At 39.0% G+C, this 20,181-nt stretch overlaps 1 protein-coding gene across 1 annotated transcript in view; it reads right to left on the bottom strand.

Moving 5' to 3' along the window:
- Positions 1 to 19,632, bottom strand: part of STMN2 (stathmin 2) — a 58,042-nt gene extending 38,410 nt beyond the window's left edge. Inside the window, exon 1 of the mRNA XM_019974130.2 lies at positions 19,430 to 19,632. Coding sequence (XP_019829689.1) covers positions 19,430 to 19,448 — 19 coding nt within the window. The 5' untranslated portion in view covers positions 19,449 to 19,632. The remainder of the gene's footprint in view (positions 1 to 19,429) is intronic.
- Between the last annotated feature and the right edge of the window lie 549 nt (positions 19,633 to 20,181).

Below are 20,181 nucleotides of genomic sequence, written 5' to 3'. Positions count from 1 at the left end.
ATCTTCCTGACCCAGGGATCAAACCTGGGTCTCCTGCATCACAGGCAGATTCTATACCATCTGAGACACTATGAAAGGGCCCTTCAGGGGCTGCCATGATGTTTTTTGAATTGTGTCTCCAAAATGGCCAAATGTGACACCCAACTGATTTAAATCTTGTCCTATTACTTTTTAACTTTTGACTGAGAGTAGAAAGATACTTTGTACCCATTCTTAATTCAGCAAAACTCATACTTCCTATGCAGACTGACTATGATATAAATTCTAGAATCAAAAATGTTGTGGTCATCAATGAGGAGGATACTGGTTTCTTTATTCTTTTTCTTGTAATATGTAGCCTTTCTCTAGAAAATAAGCCCTGGGTTCCCCTTCCCATGGATTTTAGAATTCAGTCTGACTGTGATTCATGTTTCTGAATTGCAAGATCAGATCAGTCGCTCAGTCATGTCCGACTCTTTGCGACCCCATGAATCGCAGCACGCCAGGCCTCCCTGTCCATCACCAACTCCCGGAGTTCACTCAGATTCATGTCCATCGAGTCAGTGATGCCATCCAGCCATCTCATCCTCTGTCGTCCCCTTCTCCTCCTGCCCCCAATCCCTCCCAGCATCAGAGTCTTTTCCAATGAGTCAACTCTTCGCATGAGGTGGCCGAAGTACTGGAGTTTCAGCTTTAGCATCATTCCGTCCAAAGATTGAAAAAGGAAGTATAAAACTGCATATATGGTGAATTTCCTATTATATTCTCAGCGCAAGCAAGAACTTTCAGAAATAAAAAATGCAAGACTTTTATGACAAGTGAGAAACAAAAAAATCTATAAGATTCACATAACTTTATCTCACTTAATGGGCCAGTTGACTTTTTCCTTGAATTGATCAATGGTTTAGATGCTGAAGATACAAGGAATTCAAAGGGAGTCCTCTCTGTCATTACAAGATGGGGTTGCCTATCTTCAGATAATGGAATATGCTAATTTATACAGAACATTAAGAAGAAAACAATCTGACTAAGCAGGGATTCTGCAATAATTTGTGGGACAATTCCTATTAGTTACGTGTGTGTGTGTGTGTGCTTGGTCGCTTTAGTCACGTCTGACTCTTTGTGACCCTATGGACTATAGACTGCTAGGCTCCCCTTTCCATGGGATTCTCCAGGCAAGAATACTGGAGTGGATTGCCATGAGCCACCTGGGAAGTCCCCTGTTAGTTATATCCTGATTTAATTCCTCTACCGATCTGAAAATTTGCTAGAAGTTGAAAGCACAGTTCTTGAAGTTTTCACGCAAACCTCTACTCCCTTGGAATGGTGGAATGTTTCTATGCATTTGAAGAGTTCCATATTGTTGTTTTAGTTCTGAATGGGTCTTAAAAAACCCTTACTACTTGTAATAGTTACTAGCTGCAACTGAGAATAAAAGAAGTATTTAACTTACTGGTATTGTTAAATAATACTTAATAAGTTTCCATTGACTAGAATTCCTATCTGGGTAGTACACATGCTGTATTTACAGCAGTCTCTCTAAAGTTTTTCTTAGGAAATGAATGGTATATAAATGATTAATAGACAATATTTCAGGAAAAGGCCACAAAAGCCTCATATAGGAGCCGGTATGTTGTTTGTTCCTCAAAACCTGAGGAGAGTGCTAGAGTCTGACTGTAACATTTACTCACTGGTGCTCTAAAAGCTGGATTTTCAAAGCATGTTGCTCAGAGTTGTAATCTAGTCATCCATTCAAAAACTGTGTATTAAATGCCTAGGTAACTGGAGTAGGGAACAAAAACTGAGCAGTCAGGTAAATTTCTCCCCCTGAATGAAAACAAATCTTGTGACCTTGTTAGTCACACTTAAGTAATATGTCCTGCAGTCATTCTGTGTCACAGAGAATAGAACGAACAAATATATATTTAAAGAAAAACAGAAAATAGACATTATCAAAATTTAGAACTCCTACCAATATTAAAAAACACTAATTGAGTGATACTCTTCTTGAATATCTCTGGGAATGGATGAAAGTACCAGAGCATTTGAAATGAATGTGAAGTCTCTTAAAGGTGTAGCTTTCACTGGGGGATTACCTTCAGCATCCATTTTCGAGGCAGCTGACAGTGTGGAAGGAATTTCGAGGTTAACCTAAATATGCCATGGAAATTGCTTTCTGTTTTGAAAATCAAATGCTGCTTTCTCAAGCTTTATCATGTAAAGACTCATTTTCTGAAATAAGATTCTTCCCATCATATACTTGAACTTAAGTATAATTTTCTGCAAGGGATGAAAAGCAATATAAAAAGCAAGTAAGTAAAATGTCAGAAGGTTCTGAATTCCCCAGTCAATTTTGGGTGATGACTGTTACAAACAAGATTAAAATATAAAAGGCAACTTGGTCCAAGAGAAGTTTTCCAAATTTTCTTTCACATCTTTTTGTTTCTTCTGGAAATAAAAGCTCTTCTAAGAAATTGTCACTTTCAGTGGCACAAAAGTTTTATATGCTTGTACTAAGATAAATGTAGTTTTGTTAAGTTATTGTTCTTTGTATGACAAAATATCCTTTTGCCTTTTTTTTTTTTTTTTGTAATAAAGCAAATGGCTACAGAAAGGCTAAAGATACTGAAATTTGGGTTTTGATTTATTTGAAATAAGCAATATATGTCACAAAAAGTCCAGAAATATTTAAAAAGTAACTGTATGTTCTCTTAAGGGTGGATTTCACAATCCATTTAACCTATAAGATACAAATAAAAATAACTGAGTGATCAGGAGAGTTTGTTCATACTTTGAGAAAATATATTATTACTGAGGAAATAATGTAACAAAACATTATTATGTTCTGGTTATGCATTGTTTTTCTGCTTCTACGAAATCTGGTTGACTTGAATTGGTGAGCACTGTTTCTCAAAAACTTACTCTAAGATCATCAAAATAAATATTATTAGGTCTGCATTTTGTTTAATGCAATTGGAATCACTAGCCATAGCATCTCAGAACTGGAAGGAAGAGCAGAATTTTGAAGGCATCTCAGAACTTAAGATTTTTATGTTAAGACTTTGAACAAGCTATTTAATGTCTCTGGACTTTTTTTTTCCCTTCTCATTGATAGTTGGTATTCCCAAGCTCTGGAATTTTATGATTCTACAAATTTAGCAATTTTGTCTTTAAATGGATTAGCTTTCTCATTATGTGCTGAGTCATTCTTTTGTGTTTTCTGCACTGTTTCCTTTATCTACCTTCTTTTAAACAAATTAAGCCATTACATTTTTAAAGAAAAGGAAAACTTTCTCTTCATATTTTTGCTTTGTAAATTTTCCTCTTACCAAAACTTTGTATTTCATAATAAATATTTACATGATAGACATAAAATGTTATATATAATGTGATTAATAAAGCTACTTATGGTTTGAATTTCAAATTGTCTAACTATTCAAGCAAACAACTTTACCCCATACTACATGGAAGATCTATTTTTGGCTTTAAATATTTATCTATTTTCACAATTAGGCAGACTAGGTGATGCATAAAATGTAAGGTTTTGAATGCCATCTGGAGTTCTTTTTGAGTTCTTAATACTCATTAATAAGATATGAGAAAGATTACATATCATTATAACTGGTTGAGTGAGATCAGACTAACATGCATCTTATTTTATGTAGCAAGTGGCCTTTGACTTGCTCATAAACATTCCTAATTAAAAACCTGAAGGCAAAATGGTATCTAGTATTTGACCTGTATAGATAAATATGAATTAGAATTTGGCATAATAAATTGCTCATATTATTTTAAAATCACAGCTTGGTAATACATAATACTTACAGGCACAATATGGGTTTTCCTTTATGTTCTGTTTTGCCTAGATTTGTTCAGCCTAAACACATTCATAAAAAAGTGTGCTTGTGGTTTGGGATATTATTCACAAGTTCAAAGAAGTGTTCAAGTAATAATATATAGAGCAGGACAGAGGATCTGAATACTAGGTTAAGGTGAAAATTCAGAAATGTCTCTAATGGTTGTGACTTCCAAAACACAGAAGGGACTCAAACTTGATGGTTTCCATTGCAAGGGGCTTTGCAATGGCAGGTAAAAAAAAAAAGCCACAGTCATATTCCTAGCTTGTTTCACAAAGCTTAGCCCTTATTCCTCTACTGTTGTGTTTGCTGTTAATCATTTCTTCCCAACCATATTTAAGGTTCTGAGGGTGAGAGAAGGTGTCTCATTTAACGTGTGCATACAGAGTTGTGTGAGGCAGTTGCGCTCAGTTGCTCAGTTGTGTCCGACTCTTTGCGACTCTGTGGACTGTAGCCTGCCAGGCCCCTCTTTCCGTGGGACTTTCCAGGCAAGAATACTGGAGTAGGTTGCCATTTCCTTCTCCAGGGATGTGGCAGTTAGTGTTCTATAAATTCTAATCTTTTGGTGGCTGAGCAGGGAGGAGGTGTCACCAGCTGCAAATGATACCAGCCCCCCCACCCCACTGTTCCCCTGTCCCCACCCCCCACCCCCCATCTCTCTGTGGCTCAGCTGGCTTCCCCACAGAGGATAGCTGAAGAGTGGGGGGGTTAAGAGCCCAGATGTTTGACCCAGACTGAGCTCACTGATTCTCTCCAGTAAATTTATTAACTTCCTTTTGCGCTACAGACAGGAATTTCTGTGCTTCGCAGTGGCCTGCTTCTGTCACTTAGCTCTTATCCCATAGCTGGAACTATGGCGATAGTTTCAAATGGTACTAGTTAGTAACACAACAATAACTGCTCAGTTTCCAGGCAAAATTTAAGCTCACCCTGTCTTTCATAAGGTCAACTTCACAGCTGGTAATCACGTCCCTCTATGTAAGGAGAAAAAAAGAGGCAGGTAAATGTTTCCTCTGCATTCATTTATAGGTTCTGTTGCTTTTCTGGGCTTTACCTGCTTTCTCAGCTGGTAAAGAATCCGCCTGCAATGCAGGAGACCCTGGTTTGATCCTCGGGTTGGGAAGATCCTCTGGAGAAGAGACTGGCAACCCACTCCAGTATTTTGGCCTGGAGAACTGACTGCCAGGATCCACTCCATGGGATTTTCCAGGCAAGAATACTGGAGTGGGTTGCCATTTCCTTCTCCAGGGAATCTTCCCAACCCAGGGATTAAACCTGGGTCTCCTGCATTACAGGCAGACTCTTTACCAGCTGAGCCACCAGGGAAGCCCATGATACTGACTAAAGATGAGTAAATATTACCTTGGCATAATAGAAAAAACATGAGTAAGAACTCAAGACTTACGCTCTAGTTTAGGATCTATCCGACTTTAACAAATTTATTAAACCTTCTAAATATGAGTTAATCCAAAAAATGAGGGTAGGATACGATATCATTGTAGAGACCGAATTAAATGATGTTTTGTGAAACTGAAGTGTTAACTAGTATAAGATATTGTTATAAAGATTAATCCTCTCTAACTTGTTCTTGGTTTTTTGACTTTTGAAGTCCTGCAGAGTGTGGCTATAGTGAAATGCTGTGGCATTTTTCTTCTTGTAATTCTGAGACTTAGTTTCATCCTTATCTCATCATATTACTGAACACAAATGGAGCCCCTGCTCTATCCAAGGGAGGCTGTAGTCACTGTTGCCCATGCAGGTTCTGGGGTCAGACTGATTTATTTCAAATCCTAGCCCGAGCACCTACTAGCTGTGGGTGGCTTGCCCTCCCTCCCTTGCTCACCTGTGAAATGGGGATGGTAATAATCTTAAGGTATTTGGCACAGTTTCACTACACTCAGCACACTAAATACTCAATGCACATTAGCCAACAGTATTATTACTGCCAGCCATGAGGGGAGATGAGGTACATGAAATGTGGTTCCGGCCTAAAAGAAACCCTTGGTATAGTTGCATATAAGACAGATAATGTCTGTAGCAACACACAAAGTCAACAACCATTCTTGGCAAGGCAGTTGGAGTGAATAGAGAGAGCTTGAGACCTGAAACCTGCCTCTGCCCTGAACAATGTGTGTGACTTCGACAAAGTTACAGAACTTCCTGTGGCTTCTTCCTTCCTTCCTTGTCAAGGGGGGATAATGAAACCTGTTTAAGAGTTGACATAACAATGAAATAGGAAAAAGGACAGAGGAGTATACATGTCACTGGTTCATGCGTAGTAGGGGGACAATAAATGACAGGGAATATGATGACCACAAAAAGGTGCTACAAGTCAGTATGTGGCTAATTGCCCAGTGCATTGCTAGATGGTAAACCTGTAGAGTTCACAGGAAGAAAGATCAAGGAGAGCTAGATTTGAAGTTTATTTGCAAAGCCTGTTTACTCTTTGTTTCTAGGAGACCAAACTCTTTCAGAAGCAGTTCTGAGAAACCTTATTTGACTTCGCTGACTGGTCCTCACTCCATGTATTCACTTCTAAAATTTATCAAAGTGATAAAATGTTGGCTATTTGTTGTCAGTAGCAGCAAAAATGGGTAGGTATTTATTCTTTTCAGCTATGTAAGCAAGCCATAAAATTCATTGCTCTCTCCCAATTTATATATTTTTCTGCAATTCTTTTACTGACAATGAAGTGTGTGTGTGCGTTAGTCACTCAGTCATGTCCAACTCTTTGCAACCCTATGGATTGTAGCCTGCCAGGCTCATCTGTCCATGAACTCTCCAGGTAAGAATACTGGAATGTGCTGCCGTTTCCTTCTTCAGGGGATCTACATGAACCAGGGATTGAATCCACGCCTCTTGAATTGCAGGCAGATTCTTTACCACCTGAGCCACCAGGGAAACCCCAACACACACAGCAGCAAAAGTGGGTATGCGTTTATTCTTTTCAGCTCTGCAAGCAGGTCATAAAATTCATTCTTCTCTCCCAAGTTACATTTTTCTGTGACTCTTCTCTTGCATATGTTGGAATATAGCTTCCTGAAACTCAAAACCAATACAGACTGCTACTGTGTATGCTTAAAAAATTCATTTTAAGAAAAATTTCAGCAGATGGAATTCAATTCTTTCAAAGCAGCTTAATTCAATATTTCTTCAATGTTAATGCTGAACTTATAAAAAATGTTCATCCTAGATACTGAATTGCATTTTCTTTTGTATGTTCTACTACTAAGCTCTTTTTAAAACCAAGTGTTTTGTTAATGGAAAGATGTAGGTCTTTTCTCTGTACTTTTGTGTTTTGGTTAGGCATTTGGAACCTTGTTTGACTTTTTAAGGGGAGAGAATGTTCTTTACATTTTCTTTACAGCTGAACTTTTCTACTCAGTGTAATATATTATGACCTCGTGAGTGTTTAAATTGTACTGATGCTTTCATATAAAGCTCCTCCTTTGTCATTATTTCTTGTTTATGAGAAAGTAGAAAGTATGAGAAAGTATATTTTATCATCTGCATTTTATGGCCTATAAATGTGAACAATATGGAGCATTTTTATATGTAGATGCTGGTCATCAACAGAATCTAATTTGTAAAAGGACTACACTACACTTGTAAATATAAACATGTTTCTATTAATATGCCTGCAATTATGTCATAAATATAATTTCAGGTTTATGTACCATATATTTATATGAATTAATGGATTGGAGGCAAATCAAAATAGTGATAATGCCCCTTTAAGTCAGTAGTCAATTATGCTCCCTTAAGTCTCGGTAACATCAGATGTCAGATGAATGCTAATCTTACTTATCTTAATTATTTAAATAGTAACATTCAATTAATATTTTACAGTGTTTTACTGATCAGTACTTGGAACACTACTGATTGAAAAGGTATTATTTTTACGGATGACTTGGAGAACAATACTAAACTGTACATTTCTGTATCCATTTCCCCACCAGAGTTATCTAAGGAGCATTCTGTTTTTACTGCTTGGCTTTAGTTATTTCTGTTGTGCTTATTTACTAATGGGTGGAGAGTAGGAAGGCTAAAATGGTCCAGGTAATAAATATCTGAAGTTATTCCTGAAAGAAAAGATGTAGCTGAAGGATGGGTGTTGAAAATGGAGGAGAGCAGGAGAGTTCCAGGTAGGGAGCAAATTGAAGAAACAGGAAAGAGAGATTATGAAATAGTCAAGTGATGTCAAATTTGGATAAAACTGATGGGCTAATAAGATTTTAAGAACAAGAGACTCTCTGTGTGTTTCTGAGTGTGGAATGTGATATAATTTCCCCCCAAACTGATAGGTTAATAACCTTTTTAAGAACAAGAGACTGCTCTCCAAGAAAATTCAGTGAAGACTTTTACATTTTAATGCTTCTGGAATCAGTTTTTATTTCTATTGAATATGATATTTTATGTTGATGAGCCTTACTAGGTAGGCAAGAGGGTTAGTTTTATTTATTTGAGGGAGGAGGAGATATGAAATACAACAAGGAAACATGAGATGAGAAATAAATTCAGAAGAAATGTATTGGATTGGCCAAAAAGTTTGCTCAGGTTTTCTCTAACATCTTATGGAAAAACCTGAATGAACTTTTTGGCCAACTCAATACTTTTGATTCTGGCATTTCCTGGAATGGATTTATCTTAGAGATATATGATATTGGCAGCTGTTTCTTAAATAGTGTTATCAGTTCTCCCTCTACCACAAGGAATTATTGAGTAATGATCATTTTCTAAATTCCAAGTAATTCTAGTAGATTTGTTATTACATGTAAAATTTACAAAGTAAACAAATTTAGTTGTTTAAATTAATATTTTTGTTTACTGTTTTCATCATCTATTGAAGGTGTCAGGGAAGGGGATTACTATTTGGATTGTGAAGTGAAAGTCACTTAGTCGTGTCCGATTCTTTGCAACCCCATGGACTGTAGCCTGCCAGGCTCCTGTCCATGGAATTCTCCAGGCAAGAATAATGGAGTGGGTAGCTGTTCCCTTCTCTAGGGGATCGAACCCAGGTCTCTCGCATTGCAGGCAGATTCTCTACTGTCTGAGCCACCAGGGAAGGCCGTGATGGATTTGGATTATGAAATGCTTAAAATTGAATTGTTTACTTAATCCTCTCAACAACCATGTGATTTTCTAAAAAATCAAAGTATAGTTGATTTCCAACACTGCAATAGTTTCGGGTGTACAGTATAGGGATTTAGTATTTTTTCATATTATACTCCATTACAGGTTATAGGATAATGGCTGTAATTCCTTGTTGCTTACCTATTTTATACATAGTAGTCTGTATCTGTTCATCCCAAACCCCTAATTTGTCCCTCCGCTCTCCCCTTTCTCCTTTGGTAACCATGAACTTGCCTTCTATGTCTGTGAGTTTGTTTCTGTTTTGCATGTATGCAAAAATAATATCATTTGTACTTTTTTTAGACTCCACATATAAGTGATACCACACAGTATTTGCCTTTTTCTGTCAACAACCATGTAATTTCGGTGGTATTATTTTTCCCTGAGATATATTGTGAGATATAATTGAGAAAATGGCAGTATAGAGATGATAATTCACTCAAGGATTATCAGATAGTGAGTAGATGGGGCAAGACTTAAAACTATGTCCATCTAACCCCCATATCCACTTCTGATTTACCAGAGTTGCCTTAACAGCCTTTGGGTGCATCTCTGTGCTTCCTAATCGATGGTCTTAGTGTATCATGTTCCGTCTTGTGATGATACTGCAGGGTGGTATAGTAAAATTGTTAAAATGGCAGATACTTCTATTTATAGTTATAAGCTATTATTACTGGTTATTATTATTTTTTTGTATGTTCAGGGTCCTGTTTTCTTCAAAAAACTAAATTCTCCACGGGTGCGGACCATGATTATTTATATTTTCACAACACCTTGCATAGGCTTCAGAATGGAATGGGTGCTTGAATCTATTTTAATTAATGCCATTAACCATTAATAACTTTAGACTGAAGGCAAACCCACTCAATGCCTGCCTTTCTTCACTTGTGCATATTTCATTACTGGACAGGAGAAAGTGCTAAGCTTTATTAGCTTACTTAATTATATATTATCATAACATATCTAATACAGGTGTAATATTTATGATATATATCATAGATATCATATCTAATCTAATTCTACCTAATCATATAATATTAAGATATACAATGTATATTAGATATCTACATCTTTTTATCAAAGTATAATTCACTTTAATATTATATTAATGTCAGGTAAACAACCTATTGATTCAATATTTTTACACATTATAAAATGATTCCCACAATAAGTTTAGTTACCATCTGTCATCATGTATAACACAAAGTTATTACAATATTATTGACTATATTACCTATGCTGTACATTATATCCTTGTGGCTTATTTTTTATAACTGAAAACTTGTACTTAATGTTTCTCACCTATTTTGCCCAATCCTGCACCCCCTCACCTGTCTATGAATTTCTATTTTGTTTTGTAGATTTCATATATCAATAAAGTCATATACAGGTCTAATAAAGATGTGTATTTTTACTAGACCTGTGTTCTAATAAAGAAATATGTATATAAAGGTCTAATAAAGACATATACATATCTTTATTACACATATAAATATGTATAATAAAAATATATATTATATATACCATATATATGTTATATATACTATTACATATATAATGCAATGTGTTCTGGCTCTAGCTCTAAAACTTACCATATGTAAACTTGCTTAAGTAAGTTTTTTGAGCATTTTTAAACAGAGTAACATGTATACTATGATCATTTCATAGGGAGTATTTGAAAGTTAAAAAGGATGGAGCTTGTGAATATTTTCTGAAAACCACAAGGTCCCATGCTAATTCTTCTTTTGAACATTTTCAATCTCCTATGTTTATGTGCTTCTTTTTTAATTCTAAAAGGAAAAAGTAGGTCAGAAGTAGAATGAACAGATGATTTTTAAAGTGACAGGAGTCTTGGATCATGTAACCGGGACATCAAAAGGCTAGAATCGACTCGTGATATTTCATGTGTTTGAACAACTACAGTGAGAAGGATGCTAACTGACACTGCTCAGATAAAGCTAAGACTTAAGTAACAATAGACATTAGTGTGTTAGGAAAGAAAAGAAGCACGGAGTAGTAAAGACAAGTCTGAATGTTCTGAAGCAGGGTTCCAAGGCAGGCTGCATAGCCTCCCTCCAATTGCTTGACATGATTGGTGCTCCTCTCCGTTAGAGTCTAGAACTGTTAAGAAGTAACATCTTGATATGATATTCTCGTCTTCTTGTCTCAGTTCTGAAACAGCATTTTATAGATTGAACTTTATCATGTGAGTTAGGCTTCTATTTACTAGAAAGCCCAAACTGAAAGACTGTTATTAGGCTTACTGTAATCAGTTTTGTTCAGTGGAACAAAACTGGCTCCATTATGGTTGCTTTTAAAAGGGCGAAAAAAAAATCTTCCAAGATAGGGAGTAGAAGGAAAATCTAAACTTCAAAATATTTTCTTGTACAAGTATTTGTGGAACTATGTCTAGATGAATGTCATCAATTTCTTTTTATACTGATATAGACATATAACCAAGAGATTGACAGATTCATATCACTGAGGATTTATTGTTATACTAAGTACTTGTGCTAATGAATGATAAACAATCAGACACCTAAAGTACAATTATTCCAGAAGAATAACTGCTAAATAAGAGTTCTTATAGCCACCACTTTATAATTTAAAAAATCAATTCCAGAAAGCATTACATTTAATGTACTATACAAGAACTATAATTATCTATGTTTGGTCACAAAAACAAATTTTTGGAATCTTATAATTTTTCAAAGTATTAAATATTTTAATCTGGAGGTCAACAAAATTACAAATGAGAAAAACCTTAAAATTTTGGTTATGGTTTTATGGTAGAGTATGTGGCTTCTTTTCTTAAGTACAATTCCTCGAGAAGCTATATTTCCAGATGACTAGCAAAATGATTGCTGAGATGCATTAATTAACCTTTATATTCACATAAAAGTGTTTTGCAAGAACAAATGAACACAAATTGTTATCTTTAATCACCACTAATAAAAATGGGCTATATAAACACAGATTTTACTACTGCAAATGTCTCCTTGACAAATGACAGGACCTGATTCCTTTATTAAAAGATAATTTAAAATGTTTCACAGGTGATTCAGAACCTTCTCACAGATCAATCTTGCCTGCCTGCCTGCTTTTGAGACAATGTGATGGAGAAATCTTCAAGTAATGTCTAACGGTTATACTCAATGTGGGTACCACTGCTGTATCTCTTTTAGCCCTAGATATATTTTATAAAACAAAATATTAAAATTATACATCTAGGGCCTATGGAGACAGCTGAGAGTCCATTTGAAATATGTCAACTGGGATGATACTGATAAGATTTTTTTTTTCCAGAAAGAAAATCATTGTGTCCACATAAGAAGTCCCTGCTGTGCTCTCAGCTGAGCCTTCAGCAAGCCAGGTGGTGCCATGTATTACAGCCCCCAAGGTCTCATAGCTCTCTTTCTCCAAAAGCCTGAATCATGGCAATTACTGTAATAAGCCCCAGGTTAGCTATTATAGTGAGTCATTAATTTGAAGGTGTTTCATCTTCAAGGTGCATCTGTGCTCAGAAAGGATGAGCCCATTGGGCCTGTTAAACAAAATGGCAGTATCACTGGCTCAAACTCCACTGAGAAAACCTCTGACATGTAAGGTTACCCATTAAAGATGAAGATTCTGGAGCCAGGACACGTGGGTTCAAATTCTGGGTCTGAGGAACTATGTGACCTTGGGAAAGCCATTCCTCTTCTCTGGGCCTCAGTTTCCTCATCTATAATGGTACTGACTGTTGAGGAGGCCTGGATAATGAAATGTGTGAAGTGTTTAGTGTCTAGCATGTTATATATGCTATGTAAGGATGAAATCAATAAAGGAATTTCTTACAGACACTCTGAAATTTACTTCTGTGCCAGAAGAATGACTCTTGAAAACAACCAGCATCATAGGAAAACTATTGATTGAAGGACCAATCAGCAAGTTTTTTTGGCTCAGTCTTCAAGGACCACTAGTTTAGATTTTTTTGTTATGTCCTGATGAAGTACACATCCAGCTATCAAGACTGCTAGGATTAAATGTTCAAAAACATGTATTACTTTAATAATGCTGTCTTCTTCCTTTTGAAATGTACTAGGAGTTGCAAAAATGGAAAGTTTCCTAGCTTTTGAGAGACCCTGAAATGGACAGGAGGAACAAAAAAATGGATAACCTTGAGGCTTACTCTAATTTCATGGAGAAAAACAGTGTATTGTACTGTCTCTGGTCAGCTCTATTTTGGGACCATGTTTTTAATGCCCTATTTGGGAAATAGTAAATTTATAATTTGAGATATTTCATGCATAGTATCTTTTCTATGCATAGTATCAGGATAGCATTTCCAGAGATGTGGTAATGTTTGGATGGTCAGCAACCCACTGCATGGAAGGATTGACATAGGATATCTTTGATGATATTCCTTGACGGCACATTTCTTTACCTCTAGGTCACCTTTTTAGAAAGTCTGCATTGAATAACAGAAGTCCCTTATTAGTTTACATAAGCAGATAACACACACATAATTTGTTTTCAAATATCCATCCATACTCAGTAGATTATTAATAATTTGCTAATATGGTATCCAGGAAGAAATGCTCTTAGATAATTTGGTAAGTGATAAATGCAGGATGTATTGAGAGAAAATTTTAGTGCTGCTAGATCCTCCTTGTTAATTTCTTTAGTGTGTGGAATACTGGCAATGAATTAGTCAATGTGGTAAATGGGGTTACAGACTTTTGCACAACATTCCACAAGTAAAGGTTCTGAATTGAACTTTTTGTTCTGCATGTTGTTTTGCGAATGACAGGAACGAGCATTACTGTGATCCTTCTCAGCTGTACCACAGGTTACATTCTGTTCTCATACACACACAGGCACATACACATGCACAAATTCTTATTTCCACATTCTCCTGAAGGTCTTCTGCTGAGTCCTGCAATACGAATATATTTTAAAAGTCCATTTAAAAGAGAATGGATGGCACAGAACACATAACTCCCAGAGGAATAAAATCCCTAAGTGTATGAGATTGGAGGTGAAATATTTTGTAAAGATTGCCATAGCCTTGAAAATGTTAAGACATAATGTCAGAGCTTACTGTGGAAGGTACGTATATATTACAGTTTTATATTTCTTAAATCAATGTATTTGGTGGTTAGAATCAGCATCTTCTGGGAACTTGTTAGGAATGCAGCATATCTGGCTTCAACCAGACCTACAGTATTAAAATTTGCATTTTAATGAAAGTCGGGGGTAATTCACATGCATATTATATCTGGGGAACATAGTAATATGAACTGATTAAATATTTTACGGTTGGATTATAGTTACATGAAATATAAGAGAAAAAGAATTCCCTACCAATGCAAACATTTAAAAAATCCAATTTCGATAATCCTAAAAATTGGCTTATGCTTATCTGTTTCTTCTTATTTCATTAAAATTAACATCAATTTTCTACTAAACTAATAAAACTACTACAAGGGGATACTCAATAATTATTGAAAGCTGACAAAACATTAGATTTAAATATTCGAGCTGAAATCACACTGGATTTAATTTAAAAGAGATATCCTTTAAATGGAAAAAAGCTGAAAAAGTAGGAAACAGTAACAGCCAATTGGGGGGTGGGGGAGCCCTCTCAGTATCACATTGTATCTGTCTGCTTTAGCCACTAACTTGCAAGATCCCTGAAGGTGGAGAGTGGCATTCAGATGCGTCCACAACAATGAGCACATTTTAAATAAATGAATAAGTAAACAATGTTTTTGTTTAATTAATTTATTTAAACGTTGAAACATTCTGTACCTATATAATCTTGATATTACTACTGACCACTGTCTACTATGTATCCACTCCCCAAATAATATAAATGACATTACAATAACAATGTAATGATACCAGAAAAGTAAAATCATCAGAGAATTAACCAGGAGGTACACCTACTTCCTGAACTGAACACCTACTCTCAGATTGTTAAGATGGCTCATTTCATGTCTCCTTGAAAAAGTGCACAAACCCTTTTCATTCACTAGGTTAAGCATGACATTAACTTATCCAATAAGCAAGTGAATGCTTCAGGCAAAAGAAGTTATTATAATAAATAGCAAGTATTTGAAACAGGGCTTATTTGAAACAGGGCTTAAATAAGCAAGTAAAATTTGCTTAAAAAGGCAAATCTACTTTTTTGAGAACATGATTGCCCTCTAGTGGTGTGAAAAGTTAATGCAGGCACTAAGGTTTCACAGTTCGAAGAACCAGCAAAGAGCCTTGGTTCTGGAAACATCTGGGTCGCTGGCTAATTAAATTTTTTTTTTTCCGAAAATTTCTTGCGTTTTTTTTATACAAGGTCACAGATTGTGTGACAACAGAATAATGTGTATTTGTCTAAGACCACAGGGGAAACTAGAGCGAATTGGAGTTAAATATCAGCAGCCTGGGGTGACCACACCCAAAAAAGGTAGCCCTCGGCTCTGAGATCAGCTTCCTCCAGCCTATGTGAGCAATGAGCTGGTGGGAGTGGGGCTGGGGTGGGGTGGATATATAGTTGGCTGGAATAAAAAACAGAGTTATTGATAAATCAGGCATTTTCTTAAAAATGGTTTGGCTTTATCAATGACAAAAATCCTCATTATGCAATTGATTTATCTTCCATTTCATTTTTAATTTTACAAATTTAGCTTAAAAATTCTGCTTGATAGCTACAACTAGATAATCACAGAATTGAGTAATTATTTTGATCCTAAATTACAGGGAGGAAGACTATTTCATTGCATGAACCGGCTTTATGACACTGGGAGAGGACATTTCTTGAATCTGAGGAAAATGTAACCTCTTGCAGCATTTCACCACTGAGAACCAATTATTTGATGGAAGACACAATGTGTCAAATGCTTATTCCGTGTTCTATCCATTAATAATGAAAAAATAGGAAAGTAAGCAAATGCATTTTGAATGTAACTATACAACTCGGCTAAAAATGTTAATGATTAAGGGCAGAGACAATTCCTCTGACAATAAAAACACTCCTTTTCTCCTTAGAATAATTTAGTACAAATCTGTAAGTCACACCACAAAGGCATGATTAATTTTAATTAACTTTAATTTAAAAGTTGTAGATTTTAATATGACAAACCATCCAATCTTAATCACCACTGAAAAAATTATTTTCTTTCAGGTAAGACAACCACCAGCAAATGTATTAATTTATATCATTAAAACAGTTACTTGCCTTTGGCTACACTGGGTCAGTAATGCTTACTGTAGGCTCAGCTTACTCACCTGGTATGAACTATACATATAAGATTAAATGATAAGCTACTGCTATTTCTCTTTCCATCTTATCCTGAAATTTTGACCAAATCCTCCTCTTTCGACTTCTAGTTATTTATATATCCATTTAGACGGTGTCCACTTCATTAGAGACGATAACAGAGAGTATTATACGCATCTAGTACAATCATGCTGAATACAATAATTGTTTAATGAATCAGGAGAAAGCATCCGCCCTGGTGATTAATTGATTATGCGTTGCAACTGGAATGATTTCAAAATCCATTATTTTAATAATGCAGAGGTTGTACTTCTTTTCCTGATTTGCTTACTCATGGCAGAAAGGGCCCTTGCATTTATCATATTTGGGGTGGAATTTTTATTAATGGAACGATGGCTACTGTTTCACGACCCACATTTCTGTGCAAAATTGAGTTTCGAAAATAAAAAAGAAACAATTAAAATTTTGTGCATAAAGTACGTTGATATGTTTATAGATATGGCCTATGGAATACAAGTGCTAAGATCATAATATTTCAATTATATATATATATGCATATTGCAGCCACAAACAATTCTCTGCGGAGAATATTCCAGCAATCTTTGGCACACAAGCCCTGCCCTTAGCAAGCACCTTCACTTATGAACATACAAAATCCCTACAACAACCAAACATATACTTGTTTTATAAAGTATAATTAAAGAAGAAATGCATTCTTTTCTGGGAGAGGGGAGTTGGGAATAGAAGGAAGAAAAGCTAGCGCAGCAAGGGTTAATCCTCATTGAAATGCGATCATTCAAACCGTTTGAACAAATATGGCACCTGAGTCATCAAACAATAATAATTTGAAATAACAGCAGTAATACTGATGATGGTGATGAGTTTGCAGAAGTCCTCCTGCAGCAGAAACCTCTCGGTGGGGGTGCAGAGCGCAGAGCCAGATCGCCCCCATCCCCCATTCTCAGACACTTTCCCGACTTGAGGGTGAACCACGACTGTGGGGAGTTGGGGTAGTTCAGGACACTGCGTAGAAACCGGTCTCCTGGGTTGCACCCGCGGGGGGCGAGCGCCCAGCTCCGGGGAGGGGCGCGCAGGGCGCGGCGCGGGGCTCTGCAGGGCTGGCTGCGATCCACGCGCCTGCTCGCCAAGTGCGCCCCCATCCGGCCAGCCGCTGTCGGGTCTGCGCCCCAGCTGGGAAGGGTGGGGCCGAGCCCTCGCTCGAGGAGCGAGGGTCTCTCGCACCAAGACCACCCAAGGGGTCTCCACCTGAACAGGGCGTGAGTCGTGTGCTTCGGCTGGGGGAAGCAATCCCAGGCTCCCAGGACTGTGGGAGGGCAAGAGAAGCGCCCCTCGCACTCCTGGGAAGGGGTCACCTCTGCGGCCCGGCGGCCGGCAGGGGTGGGGCCGCGCCTTTGTGTGGCCGGGCAGGGCTCGGGCCGGCCTCTCTGCAGAGCCACTCGGTGGGCTGGGAGCGGCTCCGAGCCCGTATTTGAGCAACGTCCGGGGTCTGGGCACATCGAGGGGCGTCCTGTCTGTTCTAGACCGCGGGGCTGGAAAAGAGGGCACTAGGACTGCAGATCGCTCTAGGGCCCCCCTCCCCAGCCCCCTTCCCTTTGCCCAAGAATCTGAGCCGGAGGTCTCCCCGGCTCCGCCTGGGAGGGTGGGGCAGGGCGGAGTGGTCCAGAGCAAACCTCTTTCGCCTCTTTTCCCTTCTACGCATCCCGCTCCGGGGGAGGGGTGCTTCCAGCCGCCGCCCGAGCTCCAGCCCCTCCCTGCCTGTCCCCGGGGGCCGCCGAGGGGCCCTGGAGGCGCAAGACCCAGGGGTTGGGGTTGGAGGCCTTGGATCCGGAACCTCGTTTGGTATCTGTCTCTTGATACCGGCTGAGCCTATGAAAATTGCGGATATTTGGCACTGTTTGACCTACAAAACTGTTATATCACTTGGCTCAGTTAAAGACCTTGACCTCTTTTGTATCTGAATTATTATGTGTACTCATATCTAGCTTCCAAAAGCTTTTCCCCGCACCGATCAAATGAGTGAAGGAAGAATTTATCGCGTTTAAGTCTAATCACCCTAGGTGATGTGGTTTTGAAAAGAAAAATGTTTAACCCACTTTTCTCCTCTTCTCTCTATAGACAGAACAATGAGGCCAGGGTGGGGAAGGCGGGGGTAATGGTCAGGTCTCACTTGGAAGCCGAGGCTGGGAGTCTGGAGCGCGAGGCGCGGGGCGTGGCGTCGCTGTCTACCCAGGGCCGGGCTCCAGGCTTCGCGCTGCGCTCCGCACCCGTGCCCCCCTTTACGCGGGAGATGCTGCACCGGGTGGGGGGGCGGTGGGGGGAGGGCGCCGGCGCGGCTCGCACAGGGTGGGGCAGTCCGCATTGTGTGCCCCGCGCTGCAGGTGCCTTCCACCCGCCCCCCCACCCCGGGACGGCTCGTCTTCACACAAAGAAACCCCACCCCAGCGCCTGCGAAACCGCTGTCCCTCCCTAACCGCGCGCTTCCCCGCCCCTGCAGCTGCCCACCCGCGCCCTCTGTGCCCTCCCGACTTCCTTTCTCCATCCCCTCCCTCTCCCTAAAACAAAGGAGTGTAGGTCTCCCTGCAACCCCGCCCCGCGCCCTTGCCTCCCCACACCGCGCCCCAGGACTAGCGGTTTTTGCCACCAGACAATACCATAAAATTTGCCCGGTTCTTCACACGCCTCTCCTCGTCTCCACCCATCTTCCGAACAGCCTAGATGGGACCACTTTGACTTTACATTTTTCTTTTTCCTTTCTCCCATCCTCTTTCCTCTTCCCTATTTTCCTACTTTCTTAATCTTTAACTAGAGAAGAAATAAAGGACGTTACAAAGCACTTTCCAAAATGTCCCTTAAACCCATTTGAGGCATATAGTTAAGGTAACCCCCTCCCCCCATGGCTAAGCCTTAATTTTAAATATGGAAACAATAAATTGGCTCCCCATGGGACGGCAACTTACCTGCTTCCACCTTAAAAAAAAAAAATCCTTAGCTTTAGATTTTCAAAGATCCCCTCTTTGCCCTCCCTCATACCCCGGAGCTGCCTCCATCCTTCCCGATTCCTATGTTACCAATAATGTCTTTTCTTCTAGAAAATATCTCCGAATGCCTACCAAGCTCTAAGAGAAAAGGTAAGAGGTGGGCTTCAGGTGGAGCCGAGAAAGAACGAGGCGCGATGCCTTACCCATTGCTGTTTTAGCCATTGTAGGGATGTGCAGATGCTGAGCGGTGGCGAAGGCGGAGGGTCCGACTACAGCAGCGCAGAGAGCGAGAGAGAAGACTGAATAAGGCACTGAGTCTGCAGAGTGGGACCGTGCGAGAGAAAGAGCAAGAGGCAGGAGCCCATGAATAATTATCACTCAGAAGCTCAAGCAGATTGGCTCCCAAGGTCCCCTGACATGACTCCCGCAGAGTCAGAATCTCCAAGCATTAAATATTGATCGGCCAATGGTGCTGGAGTACAAAGTACCAGAATGCAGTTTGAAATGGAAATCAGTCCTTCCCAGGCAGCTCCCCCCGTTTTGGGGGCCTGATAGTACAGTCCAAGTAGAGTGGAGCCTTAGCCCAGAATCCTTCTAGGAGCTAAGAACTGGGCTGTACCCACCTAGGAGCCAGGAGGCTTGACTTGATTCACACTTGTTTCATTGCACAAATAGACGTAGGAAAAAGGAAAGGGTTTCAGAGGCCTGAGAAGTCTTCACAACCTGCTGACTGTTGGAAACGTCTATTTAAACGTTGTTTTTACTTGTTCGTGTTTTCTCTTTCACCTTTGGCCATATCTTTGGTAGATTCTAGTCTCTCAGGGTGACCCCATGTCTGGCTGTGGTGACAACTAAAAGCAGAAAGGCACGATTGTCATTTGTCTCCTAGCACAGCTGAACTTAAATGTCTCTGGACTCCTGGGGATCTCTCAGCAGAGCAAGATCTGCTGCTTTC

The sequence above is a fragment of the Bos indicus genome, chromosome 14, assembly GCF_029378745.1.
Source record: "Bos indicus isolate NIAB-ARS_2022 breed Sahiwal x Tharparkar chromosome 14, NIAB-ARS_B.indTharparkar_mat_pri_1.0, whole genome shotgun sequence".
Taxonomy (NCBI): Eukaryota; Metazoa; Chordata; class Mammalia; order Artiodactyla; family Bovidae; genus Bos; species Bos indicus.
This window is presented reverse-complemented; position numbering and strand designations above follow the sequence as displayed.